Source organism: Trichoderma gamsii (assembly GCF_001481775.2).
Source record: "Trichoderma gamsii strain T6085 chromosome Unknown Scaffold_11.2, whole genome shotgun sequence".
NCBI classification, from domain to species: Eukaryota; Fungi; Ascomycota; class Sordariomycetes; order Hypocreales; family Hypocreaceae; genus Trichoderma; species Trichoderma gamsii.
The window spans coordinates 179295-201612 of record NW_020171348.1 but is presented as its reverse complement, the minus strand read 5'-3'; the positions used below and the strand labels follow the sequence as shown (position 1 = coordinate 201612).

Sequence of the window (22318 nt, the reverse complement as noted above, 5' to 3'; positions counted from 1 at the left end):
GACAGACAGGAAAGAAAAGCCCCGAGATGCATCTAATGAAAGGAAAATTCGGTAATTTCGCGACATTACATAGTACAATATCCAGACTGAAAAACAACAAAAAGAAGAACATAAGGAAAGACAAGGCTACTGCCAAATGGTCCCAAGCCATCACACCATGCGTGAAAAGAATATCCATCCTGAACGCTAAAAATGCATTGCACGCCCGCAAGCTGTGTAAAATAAAAGAAAGCCAAGTGACTGTATAATGGTTGGCCTATATGGATGTCTACTTGCTTGATTGGATTGCAAGCACCGAAATGATATACAGCCCATGTGCCAGTTCGTTGACAAGAGCTGGATTAACTGATAAAAGAATGTAAATGCGCTCAAGAGCTAAAAGTGGTGCGGTTGCTGGGCATTTTCTTCGCTATACCCTGCAATAGAATAGGGTCCATAGGTCGCTGTAACTATTGCGGCTGCGTGAGTTTCTGCGGCATCAAAGTTCGCGGAAGAAGGATTCGAATCAGGAGATGTGGAAGATGTAGCAGAATCGACGTGAATCGTGGGATCAGAATAAGGTGCGGCAGTATTGTACAACGCAGGAGCGACATATGTCTCAGAATATGGGTAGCTTTCGGGAGATGACTGGGAGATAGAAGTCGCAGGAGTGGCATAGGTCATAGGAGCAGTGCTAGACAACAAATCCTGAGGGCCTGTAACATTGTCATACGACCCATAAGTAGTATCCAGTGCAGTAGCGCCATAGCCCGGAAAGGGCTGGATTTGAGGAGCTACAAGACTACCGAATGCTGTGGGAGCAGAAAAGAGCGGAGGATTCGTATCAACGTTGTCTGCAGACATGACTCCAGTGTTCTCGAAGTATGCAAACGCATTATACACGGGAAGCATAGCATTGGTATAAGGAGAAACAGTGGTAGAATAGCCCAAGGGAAGAGATGCGTCAAAACCAGAAGAGGCGATTGCACCATAGTCTATAGGTAAAGTATTCCCGTATAAATTAGGTGCAATAGCATTGTTTGAGAATGCAACTCCAGCATCACCTGGGGACGCAGAAAAGATATGGTCTGAAGCAACAGGCTCAACGTAAGCCGAAGCCGCTGCGGGATCGACCAGAGGCGCAGCTGTGGTATAATCAAGAGGCGCAGACGTGACATATTCTAAAGGTAGAGGCTCATTGTAACCGGGGTTCCGAGGAAGTTCGATATAAGAGGAAGTCGCCGCAAGATCAATCGGAGGAGCAGCGACAGAGTAGTCAGCAGGCGCAGCTAGATCGTAAGTTGAAGACGTTGGCAGTCTATGATCTTCGGATGCGGCCACATAATGATCAGGGAATACATTCGCGGCTATCCCGTAATGAGCAGATTCGAGCACGCCATTTCCATCATGTCCGTGATTTTCATGACAGTCATGGCAGTCATCATCATGGCTGAAAGGCAAAGACTGCAATCCCGGTTTAGCAGCATATACCTCAGCAAGAGCTTCTCTCGCTTTCCGCCTTTGTTTTCCAGAATCTATGCGGTTTTCCGCAGAAAGTGATATTGACTCCATCGCAGCTCGTAACACTTCTTGCTCAGTATCGTCTTTCCCATCTGGCAGATAGACATAATCCTCTTTGGGAGCGTCTTTCATCAGTCTTTTAAAGGTCTTGTGAACGATTCTGAATCCCTTGTCCGCAGATTTCGAGAGACATTGGAGCTTTCCTTGTAGCAAGCGAGATTTTTCGAGTGTCTGGTACATTTCGTATCGACGAGTCGCAGTCCTGGCTTTATCATTGCGGATGACATCGGCCAGCATCGTTGCCGCATCGACAAGTGAGAATATGATGAAGTGGAACCGTCCGTCGCGAAATGTAAGATAATTTATCCAGTTGTCCAACACTTTGACTAATCGTATAGACATATTGACGGCGATAGTACGCAGCTCCAGTTGCTCTTCTGGAGTGTCCTGTTCGAAAGATTGCCTCATGTGCTGTCGAAACGGATTGAGAAGCATCATGAACCCCATGGTATAGTTGTAGTAACGGTGATATTCGATCCAAGGTTGCTCTTCGTCGTGTGATGTGTCGGGATTTTCCAGCGCAAAGATGGCAGGAAAGTTTCGCATCCATTCGTCAATTATTTCCTTGTAATCCATTACCTCGATAGGTGTAATGATTTTGGCAGGAGAATGAAACCGTTCAGCCAATTTATGCACCAAGTCTGACTGCATATTCATATGCATCAAGGGGGAGAATTGTCCGTCCAATTCTAATGTTAATGATGGGCGCTGGACATTGCACATGCTATGGTCAATAAGAGTATCTCGGCCGAGTCCGGAAGCTATTTGCCTAAAATGATGTCAGTTGCCTATATGCATTACGACACGAGTCTGGGCCATATATAAAACTTGAATAGAAGGGATAAGGCCACATCAAATGACCGGTGTCAGGACTCACCAATCCCAGCAATCTATAATACACCAAGCTCTCCGCCGCATCTCGCGCTCAAAGCTCGACAGGTGCTCTCCACACTCTTCTCTATTGAATCCTAGCGCCAGTTAGTAACGATCATACATCTCCATGACTGCTAAGGCCTTGATTGCGTAGTGATATAGACATACCGAGCTCTTGAGCCTCTCTAACGGCCGTGATGAAGACGTGGCAGCATTCAGTAAACAGAGCCTCAGCTTTGAACCAATAGGTCGAATGCAGCATCCACATGACATTATGGCGGTAATATTGACCCTCGGGAATCACATTGTAGAGCATTCGTGCCTGGTAATGGTACTTTTCTGTGAGATATTGGCACTTGGCGTGGAACATTTCTTCAAGCTTCTCTTGTATGTCGACAGGCAGATGCTGACACGCGCACGCGCAGAGAGTAAGTAATAGGCAGGTCCATGGGACTGGTAACGGTTCGTTCTTTGCTCGCTTTTCCCACCATGCTGCATATTCAGCGGCGAATTCGGCTTGGTGAACCAGACTGTAGTGGGGGTTCACATTTTGGAAAAAGCTCAGAACGAGCGCATCTGCATTGAAACCACAATGGCCGGTTAGCTCAAACACAAACACTACCGCATCAATAAAACAAAGTCGAGGCATACCCATACGATCCCGTTGTTGAGGGAGAGCTCTCAGGGCTTCTCGGAGCTGTTCACAATCTGAAGCTGATCTGGAGTATTGATCGTCATGTCGCTTTTCAAAGGGGGGCAATTTCTCCTACATCAGAGATGATGTGTCAGAATAAGAACCCTTCGAACAGTCGATGGAAAAAGCAAAAAGGACTTACCTCTGCTTCAGCTTCACGTGCCGCGGGATATTGACATTCGCAGCGGTGCGAGTCTGGCTGCACGGCAGTGCTGTTGCCGACGTCTTGCGCATGGCATTCACCGTCCACGTTTAAGCCATGGCCTGCATCAAGACGCCCTTCTTTGTCCGCTGCCTGTACTACGACTGCGCTGCTGGCTTCTTCTCCAGTATGAAGAGAAGCCGCCTCTGCTGCAGCCGCAAGTTTCTGCCGGCGAATTTTACGTGCTGCCTTTGAACTCTTCGTAATAGATCGACGTGATGGGTTACCACTGAAGGAGCATTCCATCGACTCGACACGAGTGGCGCAAGGCGAGCAGGGCCATATTCGGTCACACTACATTGCAGTCAAAGGTTAGCGTCTCTGGCACTGTACAGCATCGTGTTATTTAGCAACGAACCTTTTGTTTCCTCCGCTTGCACTGATAACAAGAGTGTTTATGCCGTTTGGGGCCAGCAAGGGATTCCTCCAACGCAGTCATTGGTGGTGGTTGATCTCATTTGCCCATTTTTCCATGATACAAAATATGTTTGATTCGCAGCTAAACGAGCGTAAAGCTTATAAGTCAAACGAGACGTGGAGAAGAGCCGAAAGGAATGATAAAACAATCCTGGAAATTACAAAAGTAGAGCCAATTATATAGAGAAGAAGTCAATGTGAGTGAACAAGACAGTGTCTTGGAAGATAAAGGGGGACGCCAAACGAAAAGAAAAGAAAATCAAGAGAGTAAGGATCATAAGCTGAAGAGGATTCAAAAAATCACGGCCTCCCACCCCGGCAATCAAACGGTGCCGATGGGCCTGGACCGAAAACCAGAATCGCAGATGGAGATCTCAAAACGGCGAAGGGATCTGGCAGCCATTGTGGCCGCGGTGGGGCAGCTGAAAGAGTCTTGGCAGAGCGGTGGGTCACGTGGATGCTGATATTGGGTATCTGATTGGCTACAAACAATTAGAAATGGCTTAGCGGCCGTTGAACTACCCCGCACAGTGGACCCTTATCAAGATGAGATTCGCTCTCGCAATTATAGGCGCACAGTGTACGCCGAATAGCGAGATGCTGGCGCCTGCAGAGCTTCAGTTGTGACGAGATGGGCGCTATAATTTCCGCTACAATTCCTTACCTTACCATCGGGCACCAATACGAGTGCTAACAGATGGAAAGTTGCTCTACAGCTGGGCAACGCGTTAGCACGTGGGCTTGTCTAGGGGAGACAGCCATGTCGATCATCTACATCTTTGATCTGTTTCTGGAGCGTTGTTCAGAGCAGAGGGAATGTCATACCGTATCAAGACAGAATATCATCACTGTAAAACCGAGGCGCAGGCAGTCTAATTGTCAGCATCGATGCCTGCTTCATCGGTCTCATCCCCTGGATGGCAATCAGGACCTCCAACAATCCACTCCAAAATGTCTCACCTCACCACTTAGAACCACCAACCTGGCTGGCGTCGCTGCTTAAACAGGCCCCCAAGACCCAAGACAGCCTCAGACCCTGGCCATGTACACAGTAGGAATATCACCCCCTGCTTTCAGCCGCAGCACGCCGGCACCATCGGCCATGTTTCGCTCAAATCACGGGTAGATTGGCGATGCCGGCGGCTTCTACTATGCTGTGTGGCATCCTGAACCTCGGGTCAAACGTATTGCCCTATTACCCACTGGTTAAACCTGTTTGTTTCCTAGCTGTTCCCGAAGAGGTTACAAGATCTCTTTATATATAGTCCCGGCATATGCATGTGCCTATGAAGCTACATGTAGTCTACTACCTGTTTCTATCTTTTACTTGAGACACTAGCATCGGACCTAGCAAGTTTTAAATTAAAGAATCTAACGGCCGTTTGGTCGCCTTGACACCTCGGCAGTTGTGGCTTTCCTTCGTACAATCAAGGTGCAGCGCTAATCCACCCATAAACAAGAAAAGAGAGGCCGAAAGAGCAAGAAACCGAAACAAAACACAGCTTATTTGCCACCCGATACAAATTTCGCCGATAGGGCCCTTGTTTGGTGGCGTTTGCTTCCTTTAATTGCAGCCTCACTTAAACAACTCACCCCCGCTTGGGTTGCAAACATTGCAGGGTTTCACTGCGTGACCGGGCAGTCTTTCTTGACTTACACGTATCAAGCCCCTCCAGTGACCTTTTGAACGCTTTTCGCGTAGGCGTTGGCATGCCCAGCCAGCTGAAAAGGAACACAAAAAGCAAAAATAGGAAGAAGGAGATGTTGATGAATGGCATTTGATTCGCCAGTCTAGGCTGGTCAAACTTCGTCCTATTTCTACGTCTACTCCTCATTAGAATTTCCTTGCATTGATGCTCGTATTTCGGCATACAAGCTCCCGAATTTACTCGGAAAACAGCCAGCTTGGGTCCAACACCGAATCTGGCGCTATCAGTGTCCCCAGTTCGGGCACCAAAAGCGCATCCTCCAGCGTAACATTGAAGTCGCCATTACCAGGCTCTGTGACTGGCCACTCCAGTGCTGCATCCGCTCTTGTATCATCCTGGACCTGGTCTCGACTCTGACTTACCGAAGGCGCTTGGATCTCGCCCAAATCAATAATCAATATTTCTTCGAGATCATTGGCCGACGGGCTTGGCGAGTCGGCTGTGGCTCGGGGTGAATCATCCTGGCTAAAACGTTCCGGCTGCTGTACCTGACGCTCTCTCTCGTGGTTTTTAATATCGTCCAAAGAGAACAAAAGATTAGGCAGCGTCTTCAACGCCATCCGAGGAACACCAAATCCTTCTGCCCCGACTACCTGTTTGAAAAAATCCTCCGTCTGCCTGGCGTAGAATTTGAGGGCCAGCACCTCTTCAGTCACAAACTCGGAGAGGTATCCCTGGCGGCTGCGAACAGCCTTCCATATGGTGAATAACTCTTGTAGCGCGTAAAGAGCCCGGACACTAACGACTGTGGGACAGCAGCGGTATGTTGCCGTGTCAAAAAGTACTAATGTATCCAGAGCTGAGTGGCTGGACTGTATCAAAGACATGATAGTCCGAACGTAAGTCATATCCCTAGCTAGTGCCAAGGACGGTGGCTGTGACTTTGGGTGTGATGATCGGAACGGGCTGCAGGTCACAGCCAGCTCGTAGAACTTAATGCGGCAGTAAAAGAAGTGCATGCGGAGTGAGCCTACGCAGCATGTTGCGAGTCAGCCGACAGCCAAATGATACTACACAAAACAGGCCCTCAAGGCAACTTACCATTGAAAACAAGCTGATGATTATCTCGCCATCTACTAAACCTGCTTTCCAGAGACGACAGAGTGTGCTGATCAACGAGGCCGGAAGGATCAGCTTCGCCTTGCACCTTGGCCGCCAATGATGCTTTGACCCTTAATGCCTCGACCTCTTCCGCTATCATCTGCAATCTTACCCATGCAGCCAATCGTTTGTCATTATCAAGCACACTGTTCTTCTCAAAGACATCCACACCATTGCGCGTGCTCTCAGTCCATACTAACGGCATGGGTCGACGTAGGCTGACAGCAGCACTAGCTCATCTATTAGCCATCTCGTTTGTAAATGACGGCAAACAAAAAGAAGCAAAGAAAGAAATAGGGAGGTCATGTTTCAGTTGCTCACGTTGACAAAGGTAGATAGGTAGCGAACGAAATGCGCCACTGGGCCATGGTAAGACCCACCGATGAATTGGTGTCCTCGCTCCATGGCCAAAGACCCAGCTCGCGTACCATGAGACCTGCGGTCTGGATCCATGCGTAGAAGTTCAGGCGTGTCAAGTCCTCAGGCACATCGTACCACTCCACCATTACTAAAACAGCCTGGACCAGTTCAATAGATCTGTTCCCCTGGACCATGACCTGCTCTGATAGGTCCCCTCGTAAATGGACACTGAGCTTTCGGAAGAGGCTTGGGTTGGATGCTCTGCAGGCAGCAGCGATAATGGCAAGTAGTAACGTAGGCTGGTGTGCTCTGAACCAATCAAAGTTCTCGGCTCTGGATAATGTCAAGATGGGATATTGCGGTAAGACATCGTTGATGAAGTCGTTGAAAAGACGTATAGCGGTGTCTGTTGACAGCAGCCCTGAAGCAAGAAGCCTTTCTAAGGATGACTCGTGGCGAAGATCGTGAAATGAGCTTTCATCTTCTCTATCGAGCGGATATCTTTCAGCACCAACTGCTATCCTATTTTCATCGCGATATCCTGGCGGTGGCGCAAGCGCAATCTCGCTGGCGGTGACATGCGCGTCACCATCATCCTGCGCCAGCTTTTGCAAATCCACGGCTGCTTGCAGCTCTGAGAGCCGCTTCTCTAATACCGTCACGCGCGTATCAGTTCTTTTTCTCCTTTGCCTTGGCGCAATGGTGCTGAACACACATTCATTGTTGGCGTTGAAGCACCGCTTGCATTTGCCATGTTGGGCAAAGGTATCCAGCACGCAGCGAATTTTGGCCGTGCGACACGAAAGACAGGCGCTTTTCTGTATCATGATGAAAATGTGCAGTTTGTTGTTTCTTCCTTTGTATCATTATTTACTGTTGTCTTTCTCTCTTCTTTCTTTGATTAAGAAAAGTTGATGAATGATTCCCCAGTGTGTTTAAAAACTCTTACTCGTACATGCCTCTTGGCTGATCTTACCGAGACAAGAGTCCGAACCGCGAGACAGTCAGCGGCTTCGGATGACTAAGTTTGTCCATGCCGTTAGTTTGTATTTTGCCATTTGCTAATCCTGGTCATGACCAAGTTGCTGGAACAAGGAAGCAGATGGCTTGCTTCTTATACTAGGAAGATTTAGAAATCGAAAGCAGTACAATATGAGCTCCTCATTCTGACGATGCGTTCCAACACGCTCTAATTTGACGGACAACTTTAAAGTTGGACACCGAAGGAGCGAAGAGCCTCAGCCAGGCACAATACGCTAGTTGTCGGGATAAAGAGCAATTCCCGGTATCCGCGGACCGCCAGTACCTGTAAGCCCTGTAAATCTCTGAAATCCAGTGCCATGGAGATTTCAGATTCAGACTCTTTGTAAATTCAAGACGAGGATCTTGGTCCTTTAACAAGCGTGAAGCGATTTGTTATATTCATAAATTTCTTTAGCCGGTTAACAATATGCTATACCACCTTCAATGTGACATGCATTTCTTCCTCCGGCCCCAGAAATTCGGAACCCTTTTAAGATAGCGCCAACCGCTTAGCTCGAGTTTTATTTTCCGCTTAGTAAAATGCGGAGCTGCTTGGAGGTGTCACTCAATTTTGGTGTACTGAGCGTCACTTGAATATGTATTTACCCTGCAACTTATGGTGAATTACAAGTTCTTGAATTGGTATGGGTGTCTAATTTATGTGACCAAGTAATGGTAGCATAAAACTCTGGCTGATTAGTTTGAATTTCTATTGGATTTCATCTGTGCTCCTTAGGTTCTCTATGAAGATGTTGTATGCCCGGGTATTATGTTGCTCTTCTATTACGAGAAGTAGTGGCAGTGTTAGCTGCATGGTAGTTGCGCCGAAAACCGAGAGCCGAAGAGATATTACAATGCAAAAAGATCGTCCAAAAACAAATGCAATTACTCTCTTATGAGCATTAATGATTATTAATTCTGTTTCTTCTTTCATCAAAGCTAGAAATTCCATCTAACACACGTGAAAAGATGGACCTATAAAAGCCCACTTCCTCGCCCTTTGCTTGACATTGACACTTTGGGCGAAGCCTAGCGTCGGCATACCCACTCGCCTATGACTCTTTGACACTGCGTCCACGTATATCTTGGCTATGCTATGTAGATGTCTTATCCAAGTATTTAATACTTGACGATGCTTTACATTCTTTGCAATCTATAACCTTCTATACTGGTCTTCTTCAATATGGCGATACGTGTGCGTGAGTCCACCAAGGACGACCTCCCCGCCATTGCTCGCATTGCGGCCGCAGCCTTTCATCCCAAAACAGACATCATTTCAGCGCGCATATTCCCTGCCCAACAGCCAGAGGCCACTCTAGACAATGACATATTCTCATGGAGATATGCCAAAAAGACAGCAAGCCTGTCCTCCCCACATGCACTCATGGTCGTAGCGGTGGACGACTCCTTAAACGACCAAGTAGTGGGCTTTGCGCTCTGGGACGTGTACTCCGAAAAGGCGTCCAATCAGCCCCAGCCCAGCGCTCAAGAGCCGCCGCCGCCCTGTTTTGACCAGGAGGCCTTTGCTGAGCTGCGCGCAATTGTCTCGTCCGACCACCAGGAGATGTTCGGAGAAAGAGGCATCAAGGATGTCTGGCGTAAGTTGCTTCCCGCCGCCGCCCCTAAACTCTCCGATGAACTGTCCGGAAGCTACCAAAAACGGGTCAACTAACATGAGACTCTTCGCGCTAAGATCTTGATTACCTCGGGGTGGATCCGCAGCAGCAGCGGAAGGGGATCGGGAAGATCCTCTTGGATTGGGGCATCAGCCGAGCAGCAGGCGACAAAAAGGACTGCTACCTGCTCGCAACGCCGGCTGGAAAGCCGCTGTATACGAAGACGGGCTTTGAGCAAGTCAGGATTGTACCAATATTTGGCGTTTCACACCATTCCATGCTGCTTAGACACAACAGGTGATAGCCTGTGCTACATAAATGGGAGCGAGGAAAATTGCGAGGCTGCTGCGGCTATTTCGTGCTACGCGATGCGAAGATGGTTGTGTAAATCGAAGCACTTCAATTTACTTGAGCAGATCATGGCCTGCATCGGAATGGTGCCAAGAGAACAGCAAAGCTCTTTCGGATGAACCCATGGAGGCAGTCTCGGTGAACCTCTCGTATCCGAGTTGAATTGGCCGAGCCTCGTTTACAGAACTTTCTCTCCCTTGCATTGACGTGTCTAGTAACCCTTGTTCCGCTACACCACAGTTTTATTTACTCGAATGTAGCTCTAATAAAACTGTCTCCTGAGCTAAATCCAATGTTTGCTTTTTGCGATACCGCCGAGACATAGCTGGCGCTACCCCATCCAATGGGAAATATGGCTCTACCACAACAGCGGGCTCTCTCCAAGTATGATCAGAGTAACATTATGCGGCGGCCGTATCCTTGCCAAGGCCCTGTCCACTTGTATAGCTATCAAAGACACCAACTTGTCTGATCCGACCCAAGCCCGCAATTTTGTATGCAGGGGGTAAAATATCACAACAAGATAGTCCGTAAGTACTATTTCTGTGTAATGAGACAATACTTGTATGTGCTTCCGTTTTCATATAAATGACAAGTCAGATACGCCAAGTGTAACTGAGATTTAAAATCCGAGTCGTTCCCGGTACATGGGACCCGAGTGCATGATCTCCGGAAACAAAACAGAGGCTCAGGAGATCCTTGTTCACATGCCGTTTACGACACGTCAACGGTTGGTGAGTCGGAAATGCCGGGCCCTCGTGTACTACTACTCAATACAGTTAGAGTTATGAAATAGAGCCGTTATGATATACGGATCCCGGCTATGTCGTTGTATATGACCATGGAGACATAAAGCTGGGACCATACTTCCTCTAAGTGAGATTGGCGCTATATTTCACTGCACCAACTTCAGCCAGAGTCCCAAGGTTTAAATCACGCAGTGGACACCTTTCGTATATGATCATTTAGATAGTAGCTCTTCAAAGGAAAGAAGATGGTATACTGTATTTTCCACTGTTCGAGCCAGCAAACGAGACCATCCTCGAAACCAAGCTCCAATGAAATGCTTCTTGAACTCTATCATACTGTAGAGAGTGCTTAAGTCCAGCATGCCTCCTATACTTTCCTATTTATTTATTTTTTGTGGCTCGAGCTGGTCTACTTATGCAACCCATCTGGAAAACACTTTGTATTTATTCTTTAACGAAACTGGGAAGCTGTCTTTTGAGTTATCATGAAAGGTTCTTACAGCGGACCGGTTTAAAAAATAGTATTGCACATTGTCAAGAACCACCTTTTATGAGCGTACGATCATGGCACAAGTGGAAAAAAGGGGGCACAGAGCAAATAGACCAAGTACTAGGTACTAGTATAATCAACTGTGTGGCGTGGTATAATGGAGCAGAGAGGTGCATAAACTGTTCAATTCTTATTTCTTTTTTCTTAGAAATAGAGTCTGATCAATTACGCTTTTGCTAAAAGCAAGCCTTTGTATAGAGAAGTAGAAAGACATCTTGTGCAAGTACTTTTGCAATCGACTGGGATTTTGAATGCACTCTTACAAAAAGAGGGTCGCGTAACACTGCTTCGATCGATCACAAAGCCATAGGGGGAGCGGGATTATTTACTATTTAGAGAAACGGGACGCAACAGTTTCATGCACAAGAACTCCATTGCATAATGACTGAATCATGAGCGAGATGTGCTGAAAAGGGGTTGGGTGAGGAGAATGCTATGCTGTAACGATCCCTCACTCGGCCGAGACGGCAGTGGCGGACATACTCTAGTTGGAAAATACCGAGATCATGATTATATGAGCGAATATCATATATATATATCTGCATCTTCTTCCGTTCTATCTCTTCCATCGACACCATCAGTCTATAACATCATCTTCACTCCGACAGCTCAAGAGTCAGCATAGAATATCTCACCGAAACATCAATACCATTACATCCTTTCAGCTCTGAATCCAACTCTCTTCAGTTTCACTCCAATGGCACAAATGAAGGTGTTAATTAGCGGTGCCGGTATAACTGGCAATGCTCTCGCTTACTGGCTCTCGAAGCTAGGCCACGATGTCACTGTTATTGAACGTTTCCCTGAGCTTCGAACCACCGGCCTCCAAGTAGACCTACGCGGTCCCGGAATCGAGGTCTTAAAGCTTATGGGATTTGACGAAGCTTTCCGCGCAAAGTCAGTGCCGGAGCAAGGAATGCTTATAGTCGACAGCGCAAATAGACGACGTGCCTACTTTGGAGTGAACAACTCCGGCAAAGGACGACAGAGCTTTACCACTCAATACGAGATCATGAGAGGCGACCTCTGTCAGCTCATGTACGATGCTATTAAAGAGAAAGTCAGTTTTCGCTTCGGAACTTCGATTGAGAGCTTTAAACAAAAGAACAATTTGGTCGAAGTACACTTCTCAGACGGCAAAACGGAACAATTCGATTTCTTGGTTGGCGCCGACGGCATGGGCTCAAACACTCGAAAACTGATGCTGGGCCCTGGTGTTCAAGACGCATTACGTCCAGTAAAGGGTGCCTATACAGCCTACTTTACAATCCCTCGTCCTATCCAGAAAGGAGAGGAGTATAACTGCACGTTTTATCTGGCAACTAGACGACGTGCCATCATGACTCGAAGGCACACTCCGGACGAGATCCAGATATATCTGCCCTGTAATACTGAGTCGGAACGAATGAAGAAGGCTCACCGAGCCGGCGTCGAAGAGCAAAAGAAGGCTTTGGCGGAAGTTTTCCAAGATGCTGGATGGAGCGCAAAGAGCATCTTGCAAGACATGTACGACTCTAAAAACTTTTACTGTGAGCGTCTGGGCTTGGTCAAACTCGACTCTTGGTTTGACGGTAACGTAGCTCTTGTCGGTGATGCTGCGTACTGTCCGTCGCCACTTACAGGCATGGGCACTACCTCCGGCCTTGTAGGAGCTTATGTCTTGGCTGGTGAGATCAGCCGTTGCTGCGGAAATGCAAAGAGCGGAAGTCAAAAGCCTACCGAAGGACTTGATGTGGCACTTAAGGCTTATGATGATAGATTTCGACCGTTCATCGAGCTGGTGACAGATGGCATTGGTGACAATACTGTCTTTTGGAACAAGATGGTTTCGTCATCTTTGGCCGTTGCTATGGTCAACTTGCTCCTTGGGCTAGCTTCTTTCTTTGGAGTCAATATTGGAAACTGGATTCTGCAGGAGAACACGCAGGGATGGAAGTTACCAATCTATCAGAACCTCTAAGTCACAAAGCAGCTATACTACCGTGCTTTAGAATGCTGGCTAAAGACTTTGTTTGCGATGTATTTAGAAGCTTAGTTCAAGATAATCTCATTAGTGAATCTCTAGATCTTATTTATCCAATCTTTCTTTCATAAAACTTTAGTACCAAAGACCTTTAAAAAATAGCTCTGGCACTACAGCGGCCACTATTCTCCCTTGAATGTTTTCCCGAAAAGAATCAATTGTAGTTGCTCATAGATCGACAACGCGCCAGCGCCAGCGACACCGCGTAGAACATTAGCTCCCGCACCATTGAAGAGAGCACGTACGCCATTACTTGCAACAATTTGCTTGGCTGCATGGAACGAGCTTTTATACTTGACTGCTTCTCCTGAGGTCATCATCATTCGCCGCCTAATTGTGTCGAGAGGGTAGGCAGCGATACCCGCCGCCGTGGTGACAAGATAGCCTAGGCAGAAAGAGGCCAGAAAGTTGTTTTCTAGAGCTCCCATCAGAACAAGTGGTTTGAAAGAGTCATACATGCCAAAGTAAAGACCGCGATACACAACAGCGCCAATCACGGAAGGAAAGAAGCCGCGGTAGAGACCGACGATACCATCTGATGCCAATGTCTTTCGATATACGTCGATGAAACCGCTGAATTGGCGCTGCCCTCCCTTCTTTGCGTCATTCGCCAGCCGAGTTCGCGTGTAGTCGAGAGAGTACACAAAGAGCTGCCCAGTTGCTCCAGCAAGGCCTCCAGATGCCAAATTTCCCACCATCCACATGGAATATCCATCACGATCTTTCTGATAGCCAAAAATCCTCTTGAATTTGTCGCGAAAAGCGAAATTAAGTGCTTGCGTTGGGAAATATCGAATTACATTGGCGGTATTGCCACGCCATAAACTGAGAAATCCTTCATCGGCTATTGTACGTCTGAAACACTCCCCGATGCCGCCATATCTTCGATCCAAGCGACCAGCTTTGATCATCTCATCTTGGTTCTGGATAAGGAGCTTGATTCGTTCAATGGGGGCCGCTGCGGTCTTGGAAATGGCAGCAGACACTCCTCCCATGAGGAAGTCAAGTGCAAAGGGCGACAATCCCAATGCTTTTTCTGGCTGTTGAGCGGAATGAGCCATTATAGGATCTCATAGGAATGTTCCTAGGAGGAAACAGAAGCGACTTGGAGTATCTGCCGAAATCAGTGAGGTATATAGAACAGCAATTAAATAATGAGTAACGAATTATAAAGAAAGAGTTTTTCTATTGCATACATCATCGGTATCCGTAGGTTCATTTCTTTTTATCTAATTCGCCATTGAGAGTCAAAAAAGGCAATTGGAGAAATAGTGACATCCGTACCGACATTACGGGACACTTTATGAGCCCCGGATCCCGAATCTGCGGGACGGCACAAACGATTCGGGAATGATAGTGGACACCCACGTGGAAGGATTGTAGCACAAAATTTGAGCACAAAAGAAACATGTTTAGCTTTCAGTGTTTAGAGGAAGACGCAACTGCTTTCATATTATTTGCTTAGAGTTTTAGATGTCGCCCATGCTTCTCGAAAGCTGCGAGAGTCTGATAGAGTTAAAGTTTAGGTACTAAATGACATGTATTTAATTTCACTCCACCAGCCATTAATAGAGGCGCAAAAACAGCTTGATCTCACTCATTGCCCAAAAACACTCGAGCTGCCCTTGCTCCATAGTGGTACAATGTCCAATCGCTCAATTTTCCACGTAGGCCCCTGCTGTGAAACCAATGCGTTGTACCGACTTTTCACTAAAAATGAATTATCGTGAGAATCAGAGGCAAAGGCCTGGCCTTGCTTGATATGTTGCGCTTCACAGTAGCAGGTAATGTTGGCGCTATTGTTTTGGTCGTCCAGCTTGACCAGAATGTTGGTCAACGAATGTGTTGTTTCCAGAGCCTTGCCTACTGCTCCCATGCATACGGCAGTAATATTATCGAGACCATGAATCGGGTCGTAAGTCATTCCAAGTGATGAAAATTGAGAGAGGTCGAGAATAGCCTTTTCAGTAAAGGCAGATTTGAGTTGGGCCTCATCGGCACGGTCGAGACCGTCTGTGTACCGTAGCAAAGCATCGATTGCTGCTTGTCTTGCGAGAATCGCTGTGGCCTGCTCCATAATGACCGCTAAATGATTTGTTGTTCTTATAACTTTTCAAATAAGGACGTGTAATAGCTAAAGTTAGTTCGATCCCGTTGGAGAACAGACTTAACCATTCTGCTTATAATGGCTGTCACCCCGGAGGATCTAGGACCCGACTCGGCCCACGGCCGCTAAGGAGGCCGACGCATCGCCTGGACGTTACTAACAATGGAAGACAACTAACTTCGCGGTATTGTCGAGCTCTGAAATCATATTCGCTAACCAAGCAGCGCTGCCAAGAACCAAAATGTTGGCCCTTCGTGGCAATATCATCGACTACAGTAGAGCGAACCTTCCAACTAGTGCTCGAAGCTCGGACTGTCCGCGGGCCGTCAGCGCAGTGGAAATGCAGTCAAGAGACTTTTTCTTCCAGTGGTTCCGTTATACATGTATACACAAGGGCTTTCTCTCATAATAAAACTGGTATTGGCTTTCCAAGAGGACAGCGGGGCTAAGTTTCGCATTTCATGGCAACACATAATACTACTACTATCACTACCGCATTCTATCCGACTCCTCTTCGGAATCTTATAGTATTCTACAGCTGGTGCATAGTTGGGTCAAAGCGCATACGGTAAAATCGCTCAGACGAGCCAACAGGATTACTTCTGAAAACAAGCATCCAACGTTATGGATTTAGCACCTTGTTAAACCCGAACGTTGGTCACCACTCTCCTGCCTTGTCATCTTAAAGTATGGTGACAGTAGACAACCAATCATGGCGGTACCGTCAAGCAGGAACCCAAAACACAGCGTAATAGCAGACAGTTATAGCCCAAACAATTATAGAGCACCTTGGTAAGAAAGTAACGAGCTCACATCTGTTCAGAGTAGCTCGAAACGTTGCCTCAAGATCATGTCGCTTCCGACAACCAGTGCATCATGATTGACTTACCAGTATTACCTGCTAAGTGCGACCAACAACCAGAAGTGAATTAGCTTCCGATTCGTTTGAACGAAAGGACAGACGAAAGGCCAAAATCGCTTTTGCAAACAATGTGGTCCGGAAATGCGACAGTTTATAGTGCTATGAAGAACTTCTTATCTATTCCGTACAGGGAACATGAATGGTGGCGTTGTCAGCAATTGGGGCGGCTAAGCTAACCGTAGCGAGTCCAATGATGAATGAATCGTACGAGCTAAAGACTCGGAGAACCACTAGATTGATAACTAGCAAGTTGTTTTTGCTGCCGCTGTTCACTCCATTCTACGTATATTCTATTACTCTCTATGTTTGTACATACATACATATTTGTATATATCCGCCTTTGCAAAAATCCTTCTGGCACCCTTTGGAAGGGTTTTAGAATACTAGTCAAGCTAAACGCTATAAAGTAGGCGGAATAAGTACTACTTACTTCTCAGCAATCTAGACTAATAGTCAGAACTTTTGTCCCAAAGGAACAGGGAAACAACTCAGACTATCATTAGTGCCATTATTACTCCACTGACTCGAAAAATAGGCTGTTACTGGATAATATGCAAAGTAAGATCTTATCTCGCTAACATCTCTAACAAAGATCTATTGATGGCTAGGGAAAATTAGCCAGGTCGCATCGCCCACAGGCGCCCGCAATAGCCGCGAAGGAGTCGCTAACCGTGATGGTCAGTTCCTACTAGAACTAGTATAATAGAAGCCACGCAGCATTCAAAAAGAACCAGATCCTTGTAGTTTCTCCTTTCAATAGTATTGTTACTTTCCGAATACCACATCTCCATGTCGACGGTAACGGATGCGAAGCCAGAGGGGCTTTTTGCCCCTACACTGGAGTCAGAGCGGCTCAGATACGAATTATTCGACATGAAAAACGACACACACATGCAATTCTCAACTGAGACATTCAATCTTATCTTGGCAGGAGCCGGTCCAACCGATGGGAATTGGACGAAGAACGACGTTCGTCGGCTCTGCTTTTCGTTGATGATGAAGCCGTCTGAGGCCCACGGGCGCCGGCCAGACACTCCATGCATATATATCATGTACCTTAAAGATATGCCAGCCACGCCAATTGGACTTATCTCTTTTTGTCGCCGTACTCCTGAGATCCCTATGGACCTTGGCTGGGCGGTAGCTCCCGACTACCGAAGGAAAGGCTACGCATCAGAAGCGAGTGCGAGGATTTCGCGATATTGGAAAGATGAATTCGGCATCAAAGAGATGTGCATTGTAACCAGCGAAGATAATATCCCATCCAGGAGGATTGCGGAGAGCATTGGCTACGTAGATGGTGGCTATGTGATGATGGAGGGCAACAAAGAGGTTGCCTACGTACTTCCCGGAATGAAGAAATTTGAAGGGCAGATCTTTCCATTCTGGGGAGATGGAGAAACCCCCGACGAAGATTACTAGATCAAGGCGGCAAGCTGTTCTGCGACAAAATCACTTTCTGTATGGTTCAAACAAGATCTACGATTTCTTAACAAGAAGATCGATTTAAAGTCCAAACGAAATCGATTCTATTGCTAAAGAAAATGTGTAGATAGATGATATTTCTGATACGTTATCAGCGAATTGGAGGTTGATTCAGTTTGAAATATCTGTTGTAGTCACAAGAGTTGGGTCGTGAAAGTCTTTTTAGAGTGCTAGGTTACAGTAACTCTAATGCGCACCTAGCCGAGCTATGGGGAAATGAAATCGTACCGATTCTCTATAAGGTCAGCTAAGCTCACAAATGTTTATATAGACATGCTTACTACAATATGGAAATTGAGTCTCGTGTGATAGCCGGGATAGCTGCGCATTCGCTCATAAAAGCAGATGCGTAGCTACTCTTTCCTCCTGTAACATGGTCTCCTCGCCGAAGCAATGGGGTTAGTCTGCCTCAGCTGAGATGAATGCTTGTTAATAGGATAAATATATCTTCCTCAGGATTAAATACTGTAGAGGATGTGTTTCATTCTTGTTGTCATATCAGCGTTACTGGCTACTTTTGTCATGGTGTAGTCGTACTTACGGATCTCTAGAGAGCTCAAGAACTCGAATGAGCATTTCGTAATATTGTGCATCTTTATGTGCATCTTGCGCCCAGATATCTTGGCAAATTTGATATGTCGTTCTAGAGTAATCTGGAACAACGGCAGTTTCAGGGCTAGCCATGCCAACTAAGGCATATACCTTGTCTCGAAGATCAGTGCACTGCCAACTGGAAAAAACACTAATTAGTTTTTTCAAACTGGGCGTTGGAATGATTGGATGCCTCCAATACGCTCGTTGCCAGATGATGACGCTTGCTGAGCTCTGAAATACTGCTAATGCAAAGGGATGATGCGCAAGCCAGTTGGTGGACTCAAGGACTTTGAGCTTTTGGTAAAGCTTCGTGAGACATCCCCAATCAAATCTTTTCGTCCCACAAAATGCTATGATATTTCTAGCACTTATCACTTCCTGGATAATCCACATCCGTCTCCAGTACGGCCGCTCGCACAGTTCTACAAGAGCTCTTCCTTCTTGCTGAGACCAGAGTGGTCGATATCTCATGCCCTCAGTTTTGAGTTCTTTGGATGCCTGCCGTGTGATGTACTCCATGGCTAAGTCGCTATCATTTGATTCACGCCCTAACCAAATGTAAACGGCTGAAGCATTGGTGTAAATCTGTGATATCAAACCAACTTGGTGGTTACGTTCTTTGATATTGGACTGATTTATGCAGATGGCATCAATCCAAAAGAACTTTGCTTCAGAAATTGAGATACTTTGTAAGCCGAGAAACCACCAGAGGTTCTCTCGAATACTCACTTTCTCACCGTCAACTTGGATTTCTCGGCAAGGCGCCTCGTTCCCCCAGGTGTACGAGAGTGCAATATATTCATGTGCCGAAGACTTGACGCAATGAAATGAGCCTTTGATTTCTGATGCGTTGGTGCTAGGATATAGCTCAAACAGACAAATTTGTTTCTTTGACATGTCAAGATTCAAATAAGGACCATTTATGGCCTTTGTACCTGCTGTGTTGACTGCAAGCTTCGCACGAATATCTTTTCGAGGGGGCAGCTGATCCCCGTCTTGCGCCAGGAGCCGATCAATGTGCTGCGTAGCGACGAAGACGGCGTCTTTTTCCAAAATGAGATCGGCCACCTCCTCATCCATGTGCATGCCGTGCTCGCTCGACTTGACGCCGGCTCGTCCACTCCGCGCTGCCTCGTCCATCATGGCCTTTTTCTCTTCGTCCGAGGACTGGCCTGCCAACGCTCTAGGCAAAGTTGCGCTCGCAGTGCCTTGGTCAAGCAGGGATGTGCATATCGCCTTATCCACTAATTGCACAGCTGCTGCTTTCATTTTTATTGATTTCTTATGCATACGATCAGTGTCTGTTGATAATGTATGTGGAAACAAATGAGCACCGCTATGATCCGAGCTCAGAATGCAGCCGGCACTGCAGCGGCTCGGGAATTTATGAGGCGAAGTATGCCCAAGGGACGATGTACATCTGTCTTCGTCACACCCGAGTTGATATGTAGAAGAAACTTTCAGCCTTTGATGGTTCAGTCTTTGGGGAAAGAGTCCCGGGAGTCTGGAATCCGTGCTGAAATCCCAGTTTCTATTGCAATTTGCGTTGCAAGGTCCTGAAAACTCATGAAGCCGGGTGTGCCCAGTAGGCAAGGCACAAAAGTGTTCCTTACAGCCCAGTCGATATACAGAGCATACTTGTGGATTACCATGATGTAATCTGTCACGAAAGGGCCTTGGCATCTTGTCATTCGCGTCGATAGGATTCGAGTTTGAAAGGAGGCTTGCAATTGCGCAAGAAATTTCCACAGCACAATCAGACTCTGTCGTCATTTGGGCCGAGAGCTTGCCTGGGCCCTCTTCTCGAGACGGCTTTATTAAATTCATTTGGATAAAGGTATCCCGCAACATTTTAACATCTTCATCAGGCGAACATGTAATGGAGGCCATGAATATTTTTCCGACAAGATAATTAGCATCATCTTCTAATTCCCCGCCGTTTTCTTTGAGGTACTCGCATAGCTCTCGCAGCATCTCTCCGGCGTCCTCGACTTTATCGAGGCATCTGTTTAGCTTCTGGTTCAGCTTCTGGTTCAGCTTCTGTGAGGCCGGCTTTTGTGATGTCTTCCAACCACGCCTGTATTTCCCGTCGTCATCGTGCAGCAGCTCCGGTAACATGTATCTCTCATCCTGCTTGTCTTTGAAGCAATCGCGGAGCACCTCTAATAACATACCTCCGGCAGCCTTGGTTTTCTCGAGGCACTTGCTCAGCGATTGTGATATCTCTTCACCATCCTCACCATCATCATTTTCCTCGGGGCATCCAGATAGCTCCTGTAATATCTTTTCACTCTCCTTCTCTTTTCCAAAGCATCTGTGTAGCTCTTGTAATGACTTTCTACCATTGTGGGCTTTATAGAGGCATATGCATAGCACATCTTCTACCTCCCCGCGATGATAATCCTTTTTTAAAAACTCGTATAGCTTCAATAGTGTATTTCTAGTAAGCCTAATCCTTTCAAGGCATAGCTTTCGTGATGCTTTGCCGAGCCTGTCATTTTCGAGACGCAGCCTAGATAGCATCTCAAAAGCACCTTTGGCTCTTTCATGACATTTGTCTAGCATCTGAGATATTTCCCCGCCCTCGTTGTTGTACTGGAGGTATAGGCATAGCTTCCGTAGAACCTCTCTAACATCCGTGGCTTTTTTGAGGCATATATCCCGCTTCCCCAAATCTAGATTCCCTGATCTTTCCTGGCGAAGCCTGTATCCCCTGGGGTCATCGCGTTGGTATTCTGGGATGTTCTCTCGTTGGATGCCAAGGAGGTTAAGTCGTGGGTGTCGAGAGAGGTTATCTCGTTGGTATTCAGAGGGGTCATACCATCCGTATCCAGGGAGGTTATATTGGCGTTGCAGCCCCAATAACAGCGCCTCGATTTCCGCATTTAATTCCAAACATTCGTATAGCTTGGGTAATATAACCCTATTATCGATATCTTTTAAGTATCTGTTTGGGTACCATAATGTCTCTTTAGCACTCTCAGCTTTTTTGAGGCATTTGTTCAGCTTCTGTGACGTCTCTTCATTATCTTTATCCTTCTCGAGACAATCGCGCAACAGGTTTATCAAAATCTCCGCAGCATCCCTGGTCCCGTTGAGAGAATTGTACAGCTCCTGTGATAACTCTGCGTCATCCTTGGTGTCTATGAGACACTCATATACCTCCTGTGACCGTGCTAGGACACACTGGGCCAGGATTTGGAGGTACCGGCCTTGTAAGACCTCGGAAAGTTGGTGGATGGCTACGTGCTTCTTCTGAATGTCTTGCGGACCATACAGATTACGTGAATGTTTCTCCATGCGATGGAGCACTCGATCGAGAATTTGGAGATGCCAAGCATATACATAGAAGGCCTTGGGCAAACCTTCAATTTGCATGACGCTGGCAGGCAGCGTGATAGCCGGCTCATTGTAATTGCGTTGTCGAGGTAATTTAATGCTTCACATAGTGTGTCGATAGCTTGATTTGCATGTGTTTTTGGAGCTAGCATGCGAGTAATGGGATCATGGCCCTTCCTATCCTCTACAGAAAAGTCTCAATTGTGGCAGAACAAGATTGGATGATGTAAGTTGTGGACATGGGAACATTACTTACCCATCTCAAAGTGTTCAGCGGTTGTGATAACCTACAAGATTAGAGGATGTTGGAAGAAGTGGTTATGGACAAAGGTGCCCACGGGTAGCTTATATGTGGGAATATAAAACCATTCTTCCACACTTCACATACCAGATTACCTAGAAAAGCTGCCTAAAATTTGCGCGGGGGCAGAAGTGCAGGCAGACTGTTAGGCGCAGTCGACACGCGGACCAATCGTTGCGATATGCAAGTAAGAACTGTGGCTCATCATTGTTAGCTCAACGCATGCAGCAATAAAGGGCGTGATGGCAATTTATAATCTTTAGGCACCAAAGACACGGAAAACATCCATCTTAGAAGCAGGCATTTCTATATCATCATAAAAATCGTAAAGTCTTTTAAGTA

The 22318-nt window shown here is 46.7% G+C and overlaps 8 protein-coding genes across 8 annotated transcripts; 3 read left to right on the top strand and 5 right to left on the bottom strand.

Annotated features, from left to right (window-relative positions):
* Positions 1–375: 375 nt before the first annotated feature.
* TGAM01_v203970 (hypothetical protein) lies at positions 376–3768 on the bottom strand (the record flags this gene model as incomplete). Its single annotated transcript, XM_024549319.1, has 5 exons — positions 376–2329; positions 2438–2528; positions 2602–3199; positions 3270–3623; positions 3688–3768. 5 exons carry the CDS (start codon positions 3766–3768, stop codon positions 376–378), a joined length of 3078 nt encoding a protein of 1025 aa, XP_024405904.1.
* A 1863-nt stretch (positions 3769–5631) lies between these two features.
* TGAM01_v203969 (hypothetical protein) lies at positions 5632–7743 on the bottom strand (the record flags this gene model as incomplete). The annotated part of the gene is made up of 3 exons (XM_018800516.1): positions 5632–6425; positions 6497–6786; positions 6878–7743. 3 exons carry the CDS (start codon positions 7741–7743, stop codon positions 5632–5634), a joined length of 1950 nt encoding a protein of 649 aa, XP_018665981.1.
* Positions 7744–9122: 1379 nt separating this feature from the next.
* On the top strand, positions 9123–9856 carry TGAM01_v203968 (hypothetical protein; the record flags this gene model as incomplete). The annotated part of the gene is made up of 2 exons (XM_024549318.1): positions 9123–9537; positions 9633–9856. The coding sequence occupies 2 exons, from the start codon at positions 9123–9125 to the stop codon at positions 9854–9856; spliced, it is 639 nt and encodes a 212-aa protein (XP_024405903.1).
* Positions 9857–11911: 2055 nt separating this feature from the next.
* Positions 11912–13165, top strand: TGAM01_v203967 (oxidoreductase; the record flags this gene model as incomplete). The annotated part of the gene is made up of 1 exon (XM_018800514.1): positions 11912–13165. The coding sequence occupies one exon, from the start codon at positions 11912–11914 to the stop codon at positions 13163–13165; it is 1254 nt and encodes a 417-aa protein (XP_018665979.1).
* Positions 13166–13350: 185 nt separating this feature from the next.
* Positions 13351–14289, bottom strand: TGAM01_v203966 (ADP,ATP carrier protein; the record flags this gene model as incomplete). Its single annotated transcript, XM_018800513.1, has 1 exon — positions 13351–14289. The coding sequence occupies one exon, from the start codon at positions 14287–14289 to the stop codon at positions 13351–13353; it is 939 nt and encodes a 312-aa protein (XP_018665978.1).
* A 536-nt stretch (positions 14290–14825) lies between these two features.
* On the bottom strand, positions 14826–15305 carry TGAM01_v203965 (hypothetical protein; the record flags this gene model as incomplete). Its single annotated transcript, XM_018800512.1, has 1 exon — positions 14826–15305. One exon carries the CDS (start codon positions 15303–15305, stop codon positions 14826–14828), a length of 480 nt encoding a protein of 159 aa, XP_018665977.1.
* Positions 15306–17046: 1741 nt separating this feature from the next.
* TGAM01_v203964 (hypothetical protein) lies at positions 17047–17679 on the top strand (the record flags this gene model as incomplete). The annotated part of the gene is made up of 1 exon (XM_018800511.2): positions 17047–17679. The coding sequence occupies one exon, from the start codon at positions 17047–17049 to the stop codon at positions 17677–17679; it is 633 nt and encodes a 210-aa protein (XP_018665976.2).
* A 521-nt stretch (positions 17680–18200) lies between these two features.
* On the bottom strand, positions 18201–21714 carry TGAM01_v203963 (hypothetical protein; the record flags this gene model as incomplete). Its single annotated transcript, XM_018800510.1, has 4 exons — positions 18201–18207; positions 18284–18472; positions 18536–19637; positions 19950–21714. 4 exons carry the CDS (start codon positions 21712–21714, stop codon positions 18201–18203), a joined length of 3063 nt encoding a protein of 1020 aa, XP_018665975.1.
* Positions 21715–22318: the final 604 nt, after the last annotated feature.